This window comes from Oncorhynchus gorbuscha, linkage group LG15 (assembly GCF_021184085.1).
Source record: "Oncorhynchus gorbuscha isolate QuinsamMale2020 ecotype Even-year linkage group LG15, OgorEven_v1.0, whole genome shotgun sequence".
Lineage (NCBI taxonomy): Eukaryota > Metazoa > Chordata > Actinopteri > Salmoniformes > Salmonidae > Oncorhynchus > Oncorhynchus gorbuscha.
In genome coordinates, this window is record NC_060187.1 from 9,341,654 (window position 1) to 9,357,138 (window position 15,485).

The window sequence follows — 15,485 nt, forward strand, 5'->3', positions numbered from 1 at the left end:
TATTCCACATTTTGTTGTTTTACAGCCTGAATTAAAAATAGATTTTTATGCATCTACACACAATACCCCATAATGACAAAGTGAAAAAAACATGTTTTTAGACATTTTAGAAAATGTATTGAAAATGAAATACATAAATATCTAATTTACATAAGTTGTCCCACCTTTCACAGAGATTATAGCTGTGAGGGTTTATGGGTAATTCTCTAAGAGCTCTCCACACCTGATTTGTGCAACATTTGCCCATTATTCTTTTTAAAATTCTTCCAGTCAAATTGGTTGGTGATCATTGCCAGTCAACCATTTTCAGGTCTTGCCATATATTTTCTAGTAGATTTAAGTCAAAACTGTAACTCTGCCACTCAGGAACATTCACTGTCTTCTTGGAAAGTAACTCCTGTGTAGATTTGGCCTTGTGTTTTAGGTTATTTTTCTGAAAGGTAAATTCATCTTCCAGTGTCTGGTGGAAAGCAGACTGAGGAAGGTTTTCCTCTAGGGTTTTGTCTGTGCTTAGCTCCATTCCGATTCTTTTTAATCCTGAAAAACTCCACGGTCCTTGTTGATTAAAAGCATACCCATAACATGATGCAGACACCACTATGTTTGAAAATGTGGAGAATGGGTTTTTCCCCAAACATACAGTAACACTTTGTATTTAGGACATAAAGTGCATTTCTTTGCCACATTTTTAGCAGTATTATTTTAGTGCCTTGTTGCAAACAGGAAACATGTTTTGGAATATTTTTTTAATTCTGTACAGGCTTGCTTTTTTTCATACTCTGTCAATTAGGTTAGTGTTGTGGAGTAACTACAATGTTGTTGATCCATCCTCAGTTTTCTCCTATCACAGCCATTACCCCCTGTAACTGTTTTAAAGTCATCCTTGGCCTCGTGGTGAAATCCCTGAGTGGTTTCCTTCCTCTCCACCAACTGAGTTAGGAAGGACGCCTGTATCTGTGTAGTGACTGGGTGTATTGATACACCATCCAAAGTGTAATTAATAACTTCACCATACTCAAAGGTATATTCAATATCTGCTTTTTAAAATATTTTAGAACCCATCTAATATAATAATAATAATATATATGCCATTTAGCAGACGCTTTTATCCAAAGCGACTTGCAGTCATGTGTGCATACATTCTACGTATGGGTGGTCCCGGGGATCGAACCCACTACCCTGGCGTTAAAAGCGCCATGCTCTACCAACTGAGCTACACAGGACCACTACTAATAGGTGTCGTTTGTGAGGCATTGGAAAACCTCCCTGGTCTTTGTGGTTGAATCTGTGATTGAAATTCACTGCTGAACTGACAGACCTTACAGATAATTGTATGTGTGAGGTACAGGGATGAGGTAGTCATTCAAAAATCATGTTAAACACTATTATTACACACAGAGTGAATCCATGGAACTTATTATGTGACTAGTTTAAGTACATTTTTAGACCTGAACTTATTTAGTCTTGCTATAACAAAGATGTTGAATACGTATTGACTCAAGACATTTCAGCTTTTCATGAATTAATTAATTTGTAAAAATGTATAATTATTTTGTCCACTTTGACATTATGGGCTATTGTGTGTAGGTCAGTGACAACAACACATCTGAATTCAGCCTGTAAAGTCAAGGGGTGTGAATACTCTCTAAAGGCAAAACACGTCCAGAACATTAGGAACACCTGCTCTTTCCATGATATCGACTGACCAGGTGAATCCAGGTGAACGCTATGATCCCTTATTGATGTCACCAATCCACTTCAGTCAGTGTAGATGAAGGACAGGATAACTGTTAAAGAGGGATTTTTAAGCCGTCTTGGCAATTGAGACACGGGGCTCTATTTCAACAAACCTAATAACGTCATGGTGAATCTAAGCGCTAGGCGGTAGCGCTATGGTTTCGGGGGTATGTCAGAAATATTTGTTCTGTTTTCACAAGCACAATTATCGGCGCAGTTGCTGGCTTTGGCGCGAAAGGGCCGGGTTTTTGATGAATTAACAAGCTGTGGGTGTGTCAAGGCGTGGCCCTTCACTGGCCAATCAGAACGTGCTCCATGGCTGAATATGTGGTTGCTTCAAGTCGTTTATTTACGGTCTTTTATGGACTGCCTTGGAATCAACTCCAATTCCATTGTTAGTCCATTATAGTTTGTTTAACTGTTACAGAAAGAGAATAACAAAATCCAGATTTGTCCCATCTATTCTAAATATGTTAACTTGAACCTGTTTGCGGTCACATTGTTCTAAGTAATTGCATGTCTTCAATGTTAAAATACAGTATGTAGTGTACATAACATTCACACTGATATAGGGGCTAGGCCTGCTGTAAATACAGTATGTAGTGTACATAACATTCACACTGATATAGGGGGCCACAGATGTCCTCACCATAAAACCAGGACAGTGAATCATTCTAATAATTTTGTTTTTAATAAAATGAAATGAAATGAAAAGCAAGCTTTTTTTCAGTAAATACATGTCAAATGTAATGTTATCATAAAATTGCCAGGATAAAGAAGAAACAGGATGCATTGCTGTTGAACCAGCCTGTTGTAGTAGAACTAGGGAAAGTAAGGGCAGCCTACGGAGGGCTTGGGTTTAACAAATATGAAACGGAAAACAAACAATTGTTACAGGAAAATAACCTCTAAATACGAGGTTCAGCGCTATTCACTGAGGCTTCTCATCTCTTGTTTCATGATGAGCATGGACACATGTAGACTACATCATGGAGGGGGTTTTAGGCACGTCCAAAACGGGAGCTGCATGGCTAAAGTTATGTAGGCCTGCCTACAATCAGTGGAGTAAAGTACTTAAGTAAAGATACGTCAACTTAAATAGTGTTTAGGGGTATCTGTACTTTACTTCACTATTTATATTTTTGACAACTTTTACTTCACTACATTCCTAAGGAAAAGAATGTACTTTTTACTCCATACATTTTCCCTGACACCCAAAACGAGGCAAACTTAGGCAAGTCATTACATTTTTTGATTGGTTAGCAGGACAGGAAAATGGTCAAATTCACGCACTTATCAAGAGAACATCCATGGTCATCTCTATTGCCTCTGATCTAGCGGACACACTAAGCAGAGAACTTCCCTGGTCCTCCTTACTACCTCTGATCTGGCAGAGCTAAATGTTGGGCAAGACAAAAGATTTAAGTTCCTTTGAATGGGATATAGTAGTAGGTGCCAGGCACACCGGTTTGACTAAGTCAGGAACTGCAACGCTGCTGGGTTTTTCACACCCAACAGTTTCCTGTGTGTATCAAGATTATTATTATTATTTATTTTTAATTTGACCTTTATTTAACTAGGAAAGTCAGTTAATAACACATTCATATTTTACAATGATGGCCTACCCCGGTTAAACCCTCCCCTAACCCGGACGACGCTGGGCCAATTGTGCGCCGCCCTATGGGACTCCCGATCACAGCCGGTTGTGATACAGCCCAGGATTGAACCAGGGTCTGTAGGGACGCCTCTAGCACTGAGATGCAGTGCCTTACACGCTAGACCCACTCCAATTTGCTTACCGCCACAATAGGTCCACAGACAACACAATCGCAATCACACTGCCCTAACCCATCTGGACAAGAGGAATACCTATGTAAGAATGCTGTTCAACAATTACAGCTCAGCACTTAACACCATAGTACCCTCCAAATTCGTCATTAAGCTCGAGACTCTGGGTCTCAGCCCCGCCCTGTGCAACTGGGTCCTGGACTTTCTGACGGGCCGCCCCCAGGTAGTGAAGGTAGGAAACATCTCCACTCCGCAGATCCTCAACACTGGGGCCCCTCAAGGGTGCGTTCTCAGCCCTCTCCTGTACTCCCTGTTCACCCATGACTGCGTGGCCATGCACGCCTCCAACTCAATCATCAAGTTTGCAGACGACACTACAGTGGTAGGCTTGATTACCAACAATGACGAGACGGCCTACAGGGAGGAGATGAGGGCCCTCAGAGTCTGGTGTCAGGAAAATAACCTCACACTCAACGTCAACAAAAGAAAGGAGATGATCGTAAACAGCAGAGGGAGCACCACCTATCCACATCGACAGGATAGTAGTGGAGAAGGTGGAAAGTTTTAAGTTCCTCGGCGTACACATCACGGACAAACTGAAATGGTCCACCCACACAGACAGCGTGGTGAAGAAAGTGCAACAGCGCCTCTTCAACCTCAGGAGGCTGAAGAAATTTGGCTTGTCACCGAAAACACTCACAAACCTTTACAAGATACACAATCGAGAGCATCCTGTCGGGCTGTATCACCGCGTGGTACGGCAACTGCTCTGCCCACAACTGTAAGGCTCTCCAGAGGGTAGTGAGGTCTGCACAATGGCCCACCACTCAAAGGACATCCATTCAACTTGACAGAACTGTGGGAAGTCAATATGGGCCAGCATCCCTGTAGAAGGCTTTCGACACTTTGTTGAGACAAATTGAGGCTGTTCTGAGGGCAAAAGGTGGTGCAACTCAATAGTAGGAAGGCGTATCCTAATGTTTTGTACACTCAATGTATAGTCTTGCGAGTGTGCAAAAAGTCAGTGCAAGATAGGGTCAATGCAGATAATCCGGCTAACCGTTTAATTAACTTTTTAGCAGTCTTATGGCTATCTAGCAGTCTTATGGCTTGGGGGTAGAAGCTCGCTGAGCCTGCTCGTCCGAGAGCCGATGCTCCGGTGCCGTTTGCCGGACGGTAGCAGAGTAAACAGTCTATGGCGTGGGTGGCTGGAGTCTTGATGTAGAAGACCTGGAACATATCCCAGTCTTTAGTAGCAAAACAGTCTTGTAGCCTCACGTCCGCTTCATTAGACCACTTCCGTATTTAGCGCATCACTGGTACTTTCTGTTGGAGCTTTTGTTTGTAAACAGGAAGCAGGAGAATAGAGTCATGGTCAGTTTTGCATAAAGAAGGACAAGGGAGGACCTTTTATGCATACAAGTGGTCTAGAGTTTTAGCACCTCTGGTTGGTCGAAGTGAGGTCGAAGTGAGGTAGACGTGAGGTATACGTGTTGGTAGACGTGTTGATAGACGTGTTGATAGACGTGAGGTAGACGTGTTGGTAGACGTGTTGATAGACGTGTTGGTAGACGTGTTGGTAGAAGTGAGGGAGACGTGTTGGTAGACGTGTTGGTTGAAGTGAGGTAGACGTGAGGTAGACGTGTTGGCAGAGTGAGGTAGACGTGAGGTAGACCTGTTGGTAGACGTGTTGATAGAAGTGAGGGAGACGTGTTGGTAGACGTGTTGGTAGACGTCAGGTAGACGTCAGGTAGACGTGTTGGTAGACATGAGGTAGATGTGTTGGTAGAAGTGAGGTAGACGTGTTGGTAGACGTGTTGGTAGAAGTGAGGTAGACATGTTGGTAGACGTGAGGTAGACGTGTTGGTAGACGTGAGGTAGACGTGTTGGTAGACGTGTTGGTAGACGTGTTGGTAATAGTGAGGTAGATGTGTTGGTAGAAGTGAGGTAGATGTGTTGGGAGAAGTGAGGTAGACGTGTTGGTAGAAGTGAGGTAGACGTGTTGGTAGAAGTGAGGTAGACGTGTTGGTAGAAGTGAGGTAGACGTGTTGGTAGAAGTGAGGTAGACGTGTTGGTAGAAGTGAGGTAGACGTGTTGGTAATAGTGAGGTAGATGTGTTGGTAGAAGTGAGGTAGACGTGTTGGTAGAAGTGAGGTAGACGTGTTGGTAGAAGTGAGGTAGACGTGTTGGTAGAAGTGAGGTAGACGTGTTGGTAGACACACCCCTCCCCCATTGGACTTTCCGGGGGCCGTCTTCGTCCGATCGTGCCGCTGTATGGAGAATTCTACGTACATATCAAATCTAATTTTATTTGTCACTTATGGTTGTTTAGCATGTTATTGCAGGTGTAGCGGAATGCATGTAGAAATGCTTATAGTAATGCAGCAATGTTTCTGCAACACATATAATATTGCTGCTTGTCAAGTCTCTCTGATATTATACTCGCGAGTGAAGCTCATCCATCTTATTCTCCGGTGACTGAACATTTGCCAATAGAACGGAGGGGAATGCCGGTCGATTTTCTCTTTGTTCCAGTCTCGCCAGGATGCCGGCCCGTCTGCCACGTCTACGCCTGCAGCGTTTTGATAGCCAATGAAACAAAGGTCCGGTATGAACAAAGGAACAGCTGAGTCGGAGTTGAAGTGGGATTTGAAGTTAAATTGAGGTTTGTAACTGTCGATCTGATGTCCAGAAGTGCTTGGTGGTCACGTGATAATAGTATGAACTAACACGAAAAAGTCACTAAAGTCTGTTTGGAACTCGTAGGATGTCGCGCTTCTCCGTCGGAACCATCTTTCTGTATTCTTTCTGTAAGGGTTGTCGTCGGTGGAAGGAGGATAGGACCAAAGTGCAGCGTGGTTAGTGTTAATCTTTTTAATAAGAAACTGAACACTTCAAAAATACAAAACAACAAAGTGACAACCGAAACAGTTCTATCTGGTGCAGACACACAAAGACTGAAAAATATAGAAAAACTAACAGACTGCCCACCCCAACTCACGCCCTGACCATACTAAATAAAGACAAAACAAAGGAATAAAGGTCAGAACGTGACACTTTCTTAGAGAATATAGAACTGCATCTTGCGCAACTCTATACAAATAAGAGAAAGTACTTCAGCTTGTAGGCTATGTGTAACTGTTAAAGTAAAATTAGGTCTGTTTGAATGTGTTTACAATAACCTGCACCATTCCTTCCTCCCTTCGTAATCAATGATCTGACATAATAGGGATGGGTGTGAGACAGGCTTCCAGTAAGTAGCTTTCACCTATCCGCCGGTGATGTCAGATCATTGATAACATTCAGGAAGGACGGAAGGAACGACGCATGTTGAAAGTTTACGGACAGACGCACTTCTCTGTCAGAGTTACACATATCAGGTCAAGTACTTGGTCACGTGCCTGGTCAAGTGGTCTTATTTGTTCTTATTTGCAAATGGGTGCACAAGACCTGGTGCTGTGCAGTAAACAATGCCTCTATCAGGCCATATGTCAAACAAAACATACTTCATGAGGTCCAGTGCCTGGGACAGGAGGGTACTGTATCGACCGCCCTCGGAAGTATCATGGAAAGTCAACACACACATCTGTAAACTGCTCATTAAGAGTTGAGGCTCATACATATTTAGAACAGTTATTGGAACAATAATAATGGATACATGCTTATAAATTATTATAAACAAATCAGACTGAATAAGAAATATTGTAGCTCTCACCATATATCAACCCTTAGTGATGCTTTATGAACTTAGCAAAAAAAAAACAGAAACCTCCCTTTTTCAGGAGCGTGTCTTTCAAAGATAATTCATAAAAATCCAAATAACTTCTCAGATCTTCATTGTAAAGGGTTTAAACATTGTTTCCCATGCTTGTTCAATGAACCATAAACAATTGATGAACATGCACCTGTGGAACGGTCGTTAAGACACTAACAGCCTACAGACGGTAGGCAATTACGGTCACAGTTTTGAAAACTTAGGACACTAAAGAGGCCTTTCTACTTACTCTGAAAAACACCAAAAGAAAGATGCCCAGGGTCCCTGCTCATCTGTGTGAATGTGCCTTAGGCATGCTGCAAGGAGGCATGAGGACTGCAGATGTGGCCAGGGCAATCAATTGCAATGTCCGTACTGTGAGACGCCTAAGACAGCGCTACAGTGAGACAGGATGAACAACTGATCGTCCTCGCAGTGGCAGACCACGTGTAACAACACCTGCACAGGATTGGTACATCCGAACATCACACCTGCGGGACAGGTACAGGATGGCAACAACAACTGCCTGAGTTACATCAGGAACGCACAATCCCTCCATCAGTGCTCAGACTGTCCGCAAAAGGCTGAGAGAGGCGTGGTTTTGTCTCACCAGTTGGGATGGTCGGATTCTCGTTTATCGTCAAATGGAATGAGCGTTACACCGAGGCCTGTACTCTGGAGCGGGATCAGTTTGGAGGTGGAGGGTTTGTCATGGTCTGGGGCGGTGTGTCAGCATCATCGGACTGAGCTTGTTATCATTGCAGGCAATCTCAACACTGTGCGTTACAAGGAAGACATCCTCCTCCCTCATGTGTTTCCCTTCCTGCAGGCTCAACCTGACATAACCCTCCAGCATGACAATGCCAACAGCCATTCTGCTCGTGCTGTGTGATTTCCTGCAAGACAGGAATGTCAGTGTTCTGCCGTGGCCAGCAAAGAGCCCGGATCTCAATCCCATTGAGCACGTCTGGGACCTGTTGGATCAGAGGGTGAGGGCCAGGGCCAGGGCCATTCCCCCCAGAAATGTCCGGGAACTTGCAGGTGCCTTGGTGGAAGAGTGGGGTAACATCTCACAGCAAGAACGGGCAAATCTGGTGCCTTGAGGAGAAGATGCACTGCAGTACTTAATACAGCTGGTGGCCACACCAGATACTGACTGTTACTTTTGATTTTGACCTCCCCCTTTGTTCAGGGACACAATATTCCATTTCTGTTAGTCACATGTCTTGTTCAGTTTAGGTCTCAGTTGTTGAATCTTGTTATGTTCATACAAATATTTACACATGTTAAGTTTGCTGAAAATAAACGCAGTTGACAGAGAGAGGACGTTCCTTTTTTTGCTGAGTTTATGTAATGTTGATGAAACTCCTAAAAAGTCCTGCTTCATAAACAGAGGAATGCTAGCCTCAAGACTTCCCCGACCTTGTTGACATAACCTGGTAGTTTATATTATATGGTGCTCTGCTGTAATATCATAGCCACTTCCACTGTGCCTTGAGATGAAAACTTAAATCCCTGCTAACTCAACAGTGAACTTGCTCTTCCCCTCCTTTTATTAAGGAAATCCGGAGTCTGTCTCTTCCATTTGTCCAGTGGTTTCGGTGATTTGTGATCAGTTACATTCACGTACTTCATTGTCGTTTTTCCCTTTAAGTGGATCAGAAACCATAGGAAGGTCATGGCTGAGATGTTCTTGGTTGTATGTGACAATAAACTATGGCCATGACTAAGGTCATAGAAACTAAAGTCAAAACGAAGGTACATAGAGCAGATGTATTCAGGTATTCACAGAGTGTTTTTGGTAGATAGAGCAGGGCTATTCAGAGTGTTTTTGGTAGATAGAGCAGAGCTATTCAGGTATTCAGAGTGTTTTTGGTATCTAGAGCAGAGGTATTCAGGTATTCAGGTGTTTTTGGTACCTAGAGCAGAGGTATTCAGGTATTCAGAGTGTTTTTGGTACCTAGAGCAGAGCTATTCAGATATTCAGAGTGTTTTTGGTACCTAGAGCAGAGGTATTCAGGTATTCAGAGTGTTTTTGGTACCTAGAGCAGAGGTATTCAGGTATTCAGAGTGTTTTTGGTACCTAGTATTCAGGTATTCAGTGTTTTTGGTACCTGCCAACAGGGGAAGAGCAGAGCTATTCAGATATTCAGAGTGTTTTTGGTACCTAGAGCAGAGGTATTCAGGTATTCAGAGTGTTTTTGGTACCTAGAGCAGAGGTATTCAGGTATTACATTCATTGTTGAGTTTATATTGAATGTTATTGTTGTGCCTTAGGTATTCGGAGCAACTGGCTATCCTTCCCTCGGACCAGCCCTCCCAGGGGGCAAGTTCCAGCCCCTCTGAGGAGGCAGGTGGGGTCAGGAAGCCCTCTGCCAACAGGGGGAAGAGGCGCCGGCGCAACCCTGAGCTGGATGAATCACAGTACGAAACAGAGTACACCACTGGAGGAGAGACTGGCAACGAACTGGACCCAGAGGAGTGGGAGAGGTGAGACACACAGGGAGGCATACACATGCACATACACATACACATGCACACGCACATACACATGCACATGCACATACACATACACATGCACATACACATGCACATACACATGCACATACACACGCACATACACATGCACATGCACATACACATACACATACACATGCACATGCACATACACATACACATACACATGCACATGCACAAATGTATTACACGCATGACTAACTCACTTTCGATAAAAGCGTCTGCTAAATGGCATATATTATATATTATTATATCACACAAATTGGCAGGCACATTCACACTCACACACACACATGCGAGCGCAGGCGGGCATATTCACACACACACACAAACACACGTTCACACTCACACACACCTGCAACAATGCAATGGTAGTGGGGGACGTTAGACACACATGGCAAGCACTCATACACACACACACACACGCACACACACACAAACACTAGAGCCATATTAGTCAGAGATTTTACACACACACAAACACACACAAACAATAGAGCCATATTAGTCAGAGATTTTACACACACCCAGAACACGCTTTGAAGAAGAACTTCGAGATCGAGAACTTGAATAACCCTTTTTGGTTCCAGGTAGAACACTTTCAGTTCCAGGTAGAACCCTTTTGGGTTCCAGGTAGAACACTTTCAGTTCCAGGTAGAACCCTTTTTGGTTCCAGGTAGAACACTTTCAGTTCCAGGTAGAACCCTTTTTGGTTCCAGGTAAAACACTTTCAGTTCCAGGTAGAGCCCTTTTGGGTTCCAGGTAGAACACTTTCAGTTCCAGGTAGAACCCTTTTTGGTTCCATCTACATGGAACCAAAAAGTGTTCTACCTGGAACCAAAAAGTGTTCTACCTGGAACCAAAAAGTGTTCTCCTATGGGGACAGCTGAAGAACCTCTTTGGAACTCTTTTTTTCTAACAGTATAGCAGTCTGAGCTGTTCTTGTTTGGTCCAGTACAGTAACTAATCTCTACTGGCATGCCATTCCACATGAGGTTGTAATTGGAAATAATGAGAGAATTGGGCCAAAGGTTTAAGGTGTTGGGGGTCAGTTGTGGGTAGGTCGTTAGTGAGAGAGCTGCATCCACCTCCCCTCTGCCTTTCCTCTCCTTGAGACAGAGGGCCCTGGTGAGAGAATTGGGATCTGAAAACCATTATTTGACTGGTGTAAAACAGAAGATATGAAGCCCTAGCTTGCTTTACTGTAAGTCGCTCTGGATAAGAGCGTCTGCTAAATGACTTAAATGTAAATGTAAATGTATTACAAGGTGCATTAAATCCCTGTAAATGGTCAAGAAGTGGCCAAAATGAAAGCGGAGCTTCTCGTTGAAATATGCTGAGTGTACAGCAAGACAGAATATGACCCTAATACTGTTGATCATAGTACATTCGAGTTCTATTGATCAAATACACTACATGATCAAAAGTATGTGGACATCTGCTCGTCGAACATCTCATTCCAAAATCATGGGCATTAATGGAGTTGGTCCCCCCTTTGCTGCTGTAACAGCCTCCACTCTTCTGGGAAGGCTTTCCACTAGATGTTGGAACATTGCTGAGGGGACTTACTTGCATTCAGCCAGAAGAGCATTAGTGAGGTCGGCACTGATGTTGGAGCAATTAGGTCTGGCTTAAAGCCGGTATTCCAATTCATCCCAAAAGTGTTTGATGGGGTTGAGGTAAGGGCTCTGTGCAGGCCAGTCAAGTTCTTCCACACTGTATGGACCTCGCTTTGTGCACGGGGCATTGTCATGCTGAAACAGGAAAGGGCCTTCCCTAAATTGTTGCCACAAAGTTGGAAGCACAGAATTGTCCAGAATGTCATTGTATGCTGTAGTGTAAACATTTCCCTTCACTAGAACTAAGGGGCCTAGGCCGAACCATGAAAACAGCCCCAGACAGTTATTCTTCCTCCACCAAACTTAACAGTTGGCACTTGGGGCAGGTAGCATTCTCCTGGCATCCACCAAACCCAGATTTGTCCATCGGACTGCCAGATGGTGAAGAGTGATTCATCACTACAGAGAGCACGTTTCCACTGTTCCAGAGTCCAATGGTGTCGAGCTTTACACCACTCCAGCCATCACTCGGCATTGCACATGGTGATCTTAGGCTTGTGTGCAGCTGCTCAGCCATGGAAACCCATTTCATGAAGCTCCCGACAAACAGTTATTGTTCTGACGTTGCTTCCAGAGGTAATGAGTGTTGCAACCAAGGACAGATGTTTTTTTACACGCTTCAGCAACCTGTGGTCCCGTTCTATTAGCCTATATGGCTGAGCTGTTGGTTCTAGATGTTTCCATTGCACAATAACAGCACTTACAATTGACTGGGGCACCTCTAGGAGGGCAGAAATGTGATGAACTGACTTGTTGGAAAGGTGGCATTCCTATGACGGTGTCACATTTAAAAGTCACTGAGCTCTTCAGTAAGTCCATTTCTACTGCCAATGTTTGTCTATGGAGATTGCATGCTTGATTTTATACACCTGTCAGCAACGGGTGTGGCTGAAATAGCCAAATCCACTAAGTTGAAAGGGTGTCCACATACTGTTGTGTATGTACAGTTGAAGCCGGAAGTTTACATACATTTGGGTTGGAGTCATTAAAACTTGTTTTTCAACGACTCCACAAATTTCTTGTTAACAAACTGTAGTTTTGGCAAGTCGATAAGGACATCTACTTTGTGCATGACTCAAATGATTTTTCCAACAATTGTTTACAGACAGATTATTTCACTTGCAATTCACTGTATCACAATTCCAGTGAGTCAGAAGTGTACATACACTAAGTTTACTGTGCCTTTAAACAGCTTGGAAAATTTCAGAAAATGATGTCATGGCTTTAGAAGCTTCTGATAGGCTAATTGACATCATTTTAGTCAATTGGGGTGTACTTGTGGATGTATTTCAAGGCCTACCTTCAAACCCAGTGCCTCTTTGCTTGACATCATGGGAAAATCAAAATAATTCAGCGAAGACCTCAGAAAAAGAATTGTAGACCTCCACAAGTCTGGTTCATCCTTTGGAGCAATTTCCAAATGCCTGAAGTACCACATTCATCTGTACAAACAATAGTACGCAAGTCTAAATACCATGGGACCACGCAGCCTTCATACCGCTCAGGAAGGAGACACGTTCTGTCTCCTAGAGATGAACGTACTTTGGTGCAAAAAGTACAAATCAATCCCAGAACAACAGAAAAGGCCCCTGTGAAGATGCTGGAGGAAACAGGTACAAAAGTATCTATATCCAATTATTTGTATATATTGAAGCAACATCTCAGGACATCAGTCAGGAATTTAAAGCTTCGGTCTTCCAAATGGACAATGACCTCAAGCATACTTTCAAAATTGTGTCAAAATGGCTTAAGTACAACAAGGTCAGGATATTGGAGTGGCCATCACAAAGCCCTGACCTCAATCCCGTAGAAGATGTGTGTGCAGAACTGAAGGAGTTTGCGAGCAAGGAATCCTTCAAAACTGACTCAGTTACACCAGCTCTGTCAGGAGGAATGGGCCAAAATTCACCCAACTTATTGTGGGAAGCTTGTTAGAAGGCTACCTGAAACGTTTGACCCAAGTTAAACAATTGAAAGGCATTGCTACCAAATACTAATTGTGTATGTAAACTTCTGACCCACTGGGAATGTGATGAACGAAATAAAAGCTGAAATAAATCATTCTCTCTTCTATTATTCTGACATTTCACGTTCTTAAAATAAAGTGGTGATCCTAACTGACCTTAGACAGGAAGTAAATGTCAGGAATTGTGAAAAACTGGTTTTAAATGTATGTAAACTTCTGACTTCAAAGGTATAGCGTATGTGTAAACAATGTCTAACAATATTCTCTGACTTTGTCTATTTCTCTCTCTCTCTCTCCCTTCAGCGTCTACCCAGAGATAACGTCAGACGGCCAGCGTCAGGAGTACAAGAGGGAGTTTGATGCCGACCTGAGGGAGTACAAACATCTGTGTGCTGAGATGGATGACATCAGTGACCAGATGATCAAACTCAGCAGGCAGCTGGACACACTGGACGAGACCTCCGCCCAGTACCAGGTGAGAAACCAGAGGGAGACCAGTGGAGGCTTTTTTTAGTTTAATTTTAAATGTTATGTTATTATTTTTGAGAGTACAGCAGGAACTGTAGAGAGAGAGACAGCCAGTAGGGTCATAGAAAGATGGTGGAGACAGCCAGTAGGGTCATAGAGAGATGGTGGAGACAGACAGTAGGGTCATGGACAGAGGGTGGAGACAGACAGTAGGGTCATAGAGAGATGGTAGAGACACAGTAGGGTCATGGACAGAGGGTGGAGACAGACAGTAGGGTCATAGGGAGATGGTGGAGACACAGTAGGGTCATGGACAGAGGGTGGAGACACAGTAGGGTCATGGACAGATGGTGGAGACACAGTAGGGTCATGGACAGAGGGTGGAGACACAGTAGGGTCATGGACAGAGGGTGGAGACACAGTAGGGTCATGGACAGAGGGTGGAGACAGACAGTATGGTCATAGAGAGATGGTGGAGACAGACAGTATGGTCATAGAGAGATGGTGGAGACAGACAGTATGGTCATGGAGAGATGGTGGAGACACAGTAGGGTCATGGACAGATGGTGGAGAAAGACAGTATGGTCATGGAGAGATGGTGGAGACACAGTAGGGTCATGGACAGAGGGTGGAGACACAGTAGGGTCATGGACAGAGGGTGGAGACACAGTAGGGTCATGGACAGAGGGTGGAGACACAGTAGGGTCATGGACAGAGGGTGGAGACACAGTAGGGTCATAGAGATTGTGGAGACAGACAGTATGGTCATAGAGAGATGGTGGAGACAGACAGTATGGTCATAGAGAGATGGTGGAGACAGACAGTATGGTCATAGAGAGATGGTGGAGACAGACAGTATGGTCATGGAGAGATGGTGGAGACACAGTAGGGTCATGGACAGAGGGTGGAGACACAGTAGGGTCATGGACAGAGGGTGGAGACACAGTAGGGTCATGGACAGAGGGTGGAGACACAGTAGGGTCATGGACAGAGGGTGGAGACACAGTAGGGTCATGGACAGAGGGTGGAGACACAGTAGGGTCATGGACAGAGGGTGGAGACACAGTAGGGTCATGGACAGAGGGTGGAGACACAGTAGGGTCATGGACAGAGGGTGGAGACACAGTAGGGTCATAGAGATTGTGGAGACAGACAGTATGGTCATAGAGAGATGGTGGAGACAGACAGTATGGTCATAGAGATTGTGGAGACAGACAGTATGGTCATAGAGAGATGGTGGAGACAGACAGTATGGTCATGGAGAGATGGTGGAGACAGACAGTATGGTCATAGAGAGATGGTGGAGACAGACAGTATGGTCATGGAGAGATGGTGGAGACACAGTAGGGTCATGGACAGAGGGTGGAGACACAGTAGGGTCATGGACAGAGGGTGGAGACACAGTAGGGTCATGGACAGAGAGTGGAGACACAGTAGGGTCATGGACAGAGGGTGGAGACACAGTAGGGTCATAGAGATTGTGGAGACACAGTATGGTCATAGAGATGGTGGAGACAGACAGTATGGTCATAGAGAGATGGTGGAGACAGACAGTATGGTCATGGAGAGATGGTGGAGACAGACAGTATGGTCATAGAGAGATGGTGGAGACAGACAGTATGGTCATAGAGAGATG

The 15,485-nt window shown here is 44.2% G+C and overlaps 1 protein-coding gene across 1 annotated transcript in view; it reads left to right on the forward strand.

Moving 5' to 3' along the window:
* Positions 1–15,485, forward strand: part of LOC123996589 (occludin-like) — a 52,255-nt gene that overhangs the window by 30,226 nt on the left and 6,544 nt on the right. The window contains exons 5-6 of the mRNA XM_046300069.1: positions 9,557–9,769; positions 13,685–13,856. Of these exons, the coding sequence (XP_046156025.1) occupies positions 9,557–9,769; positions 13,685–13,856 (385 nt within the window). The remainder of the gene's footprint in view (positions 1–9,556; positions 9,770–13,684; positions 13,857–15,485) is intronic.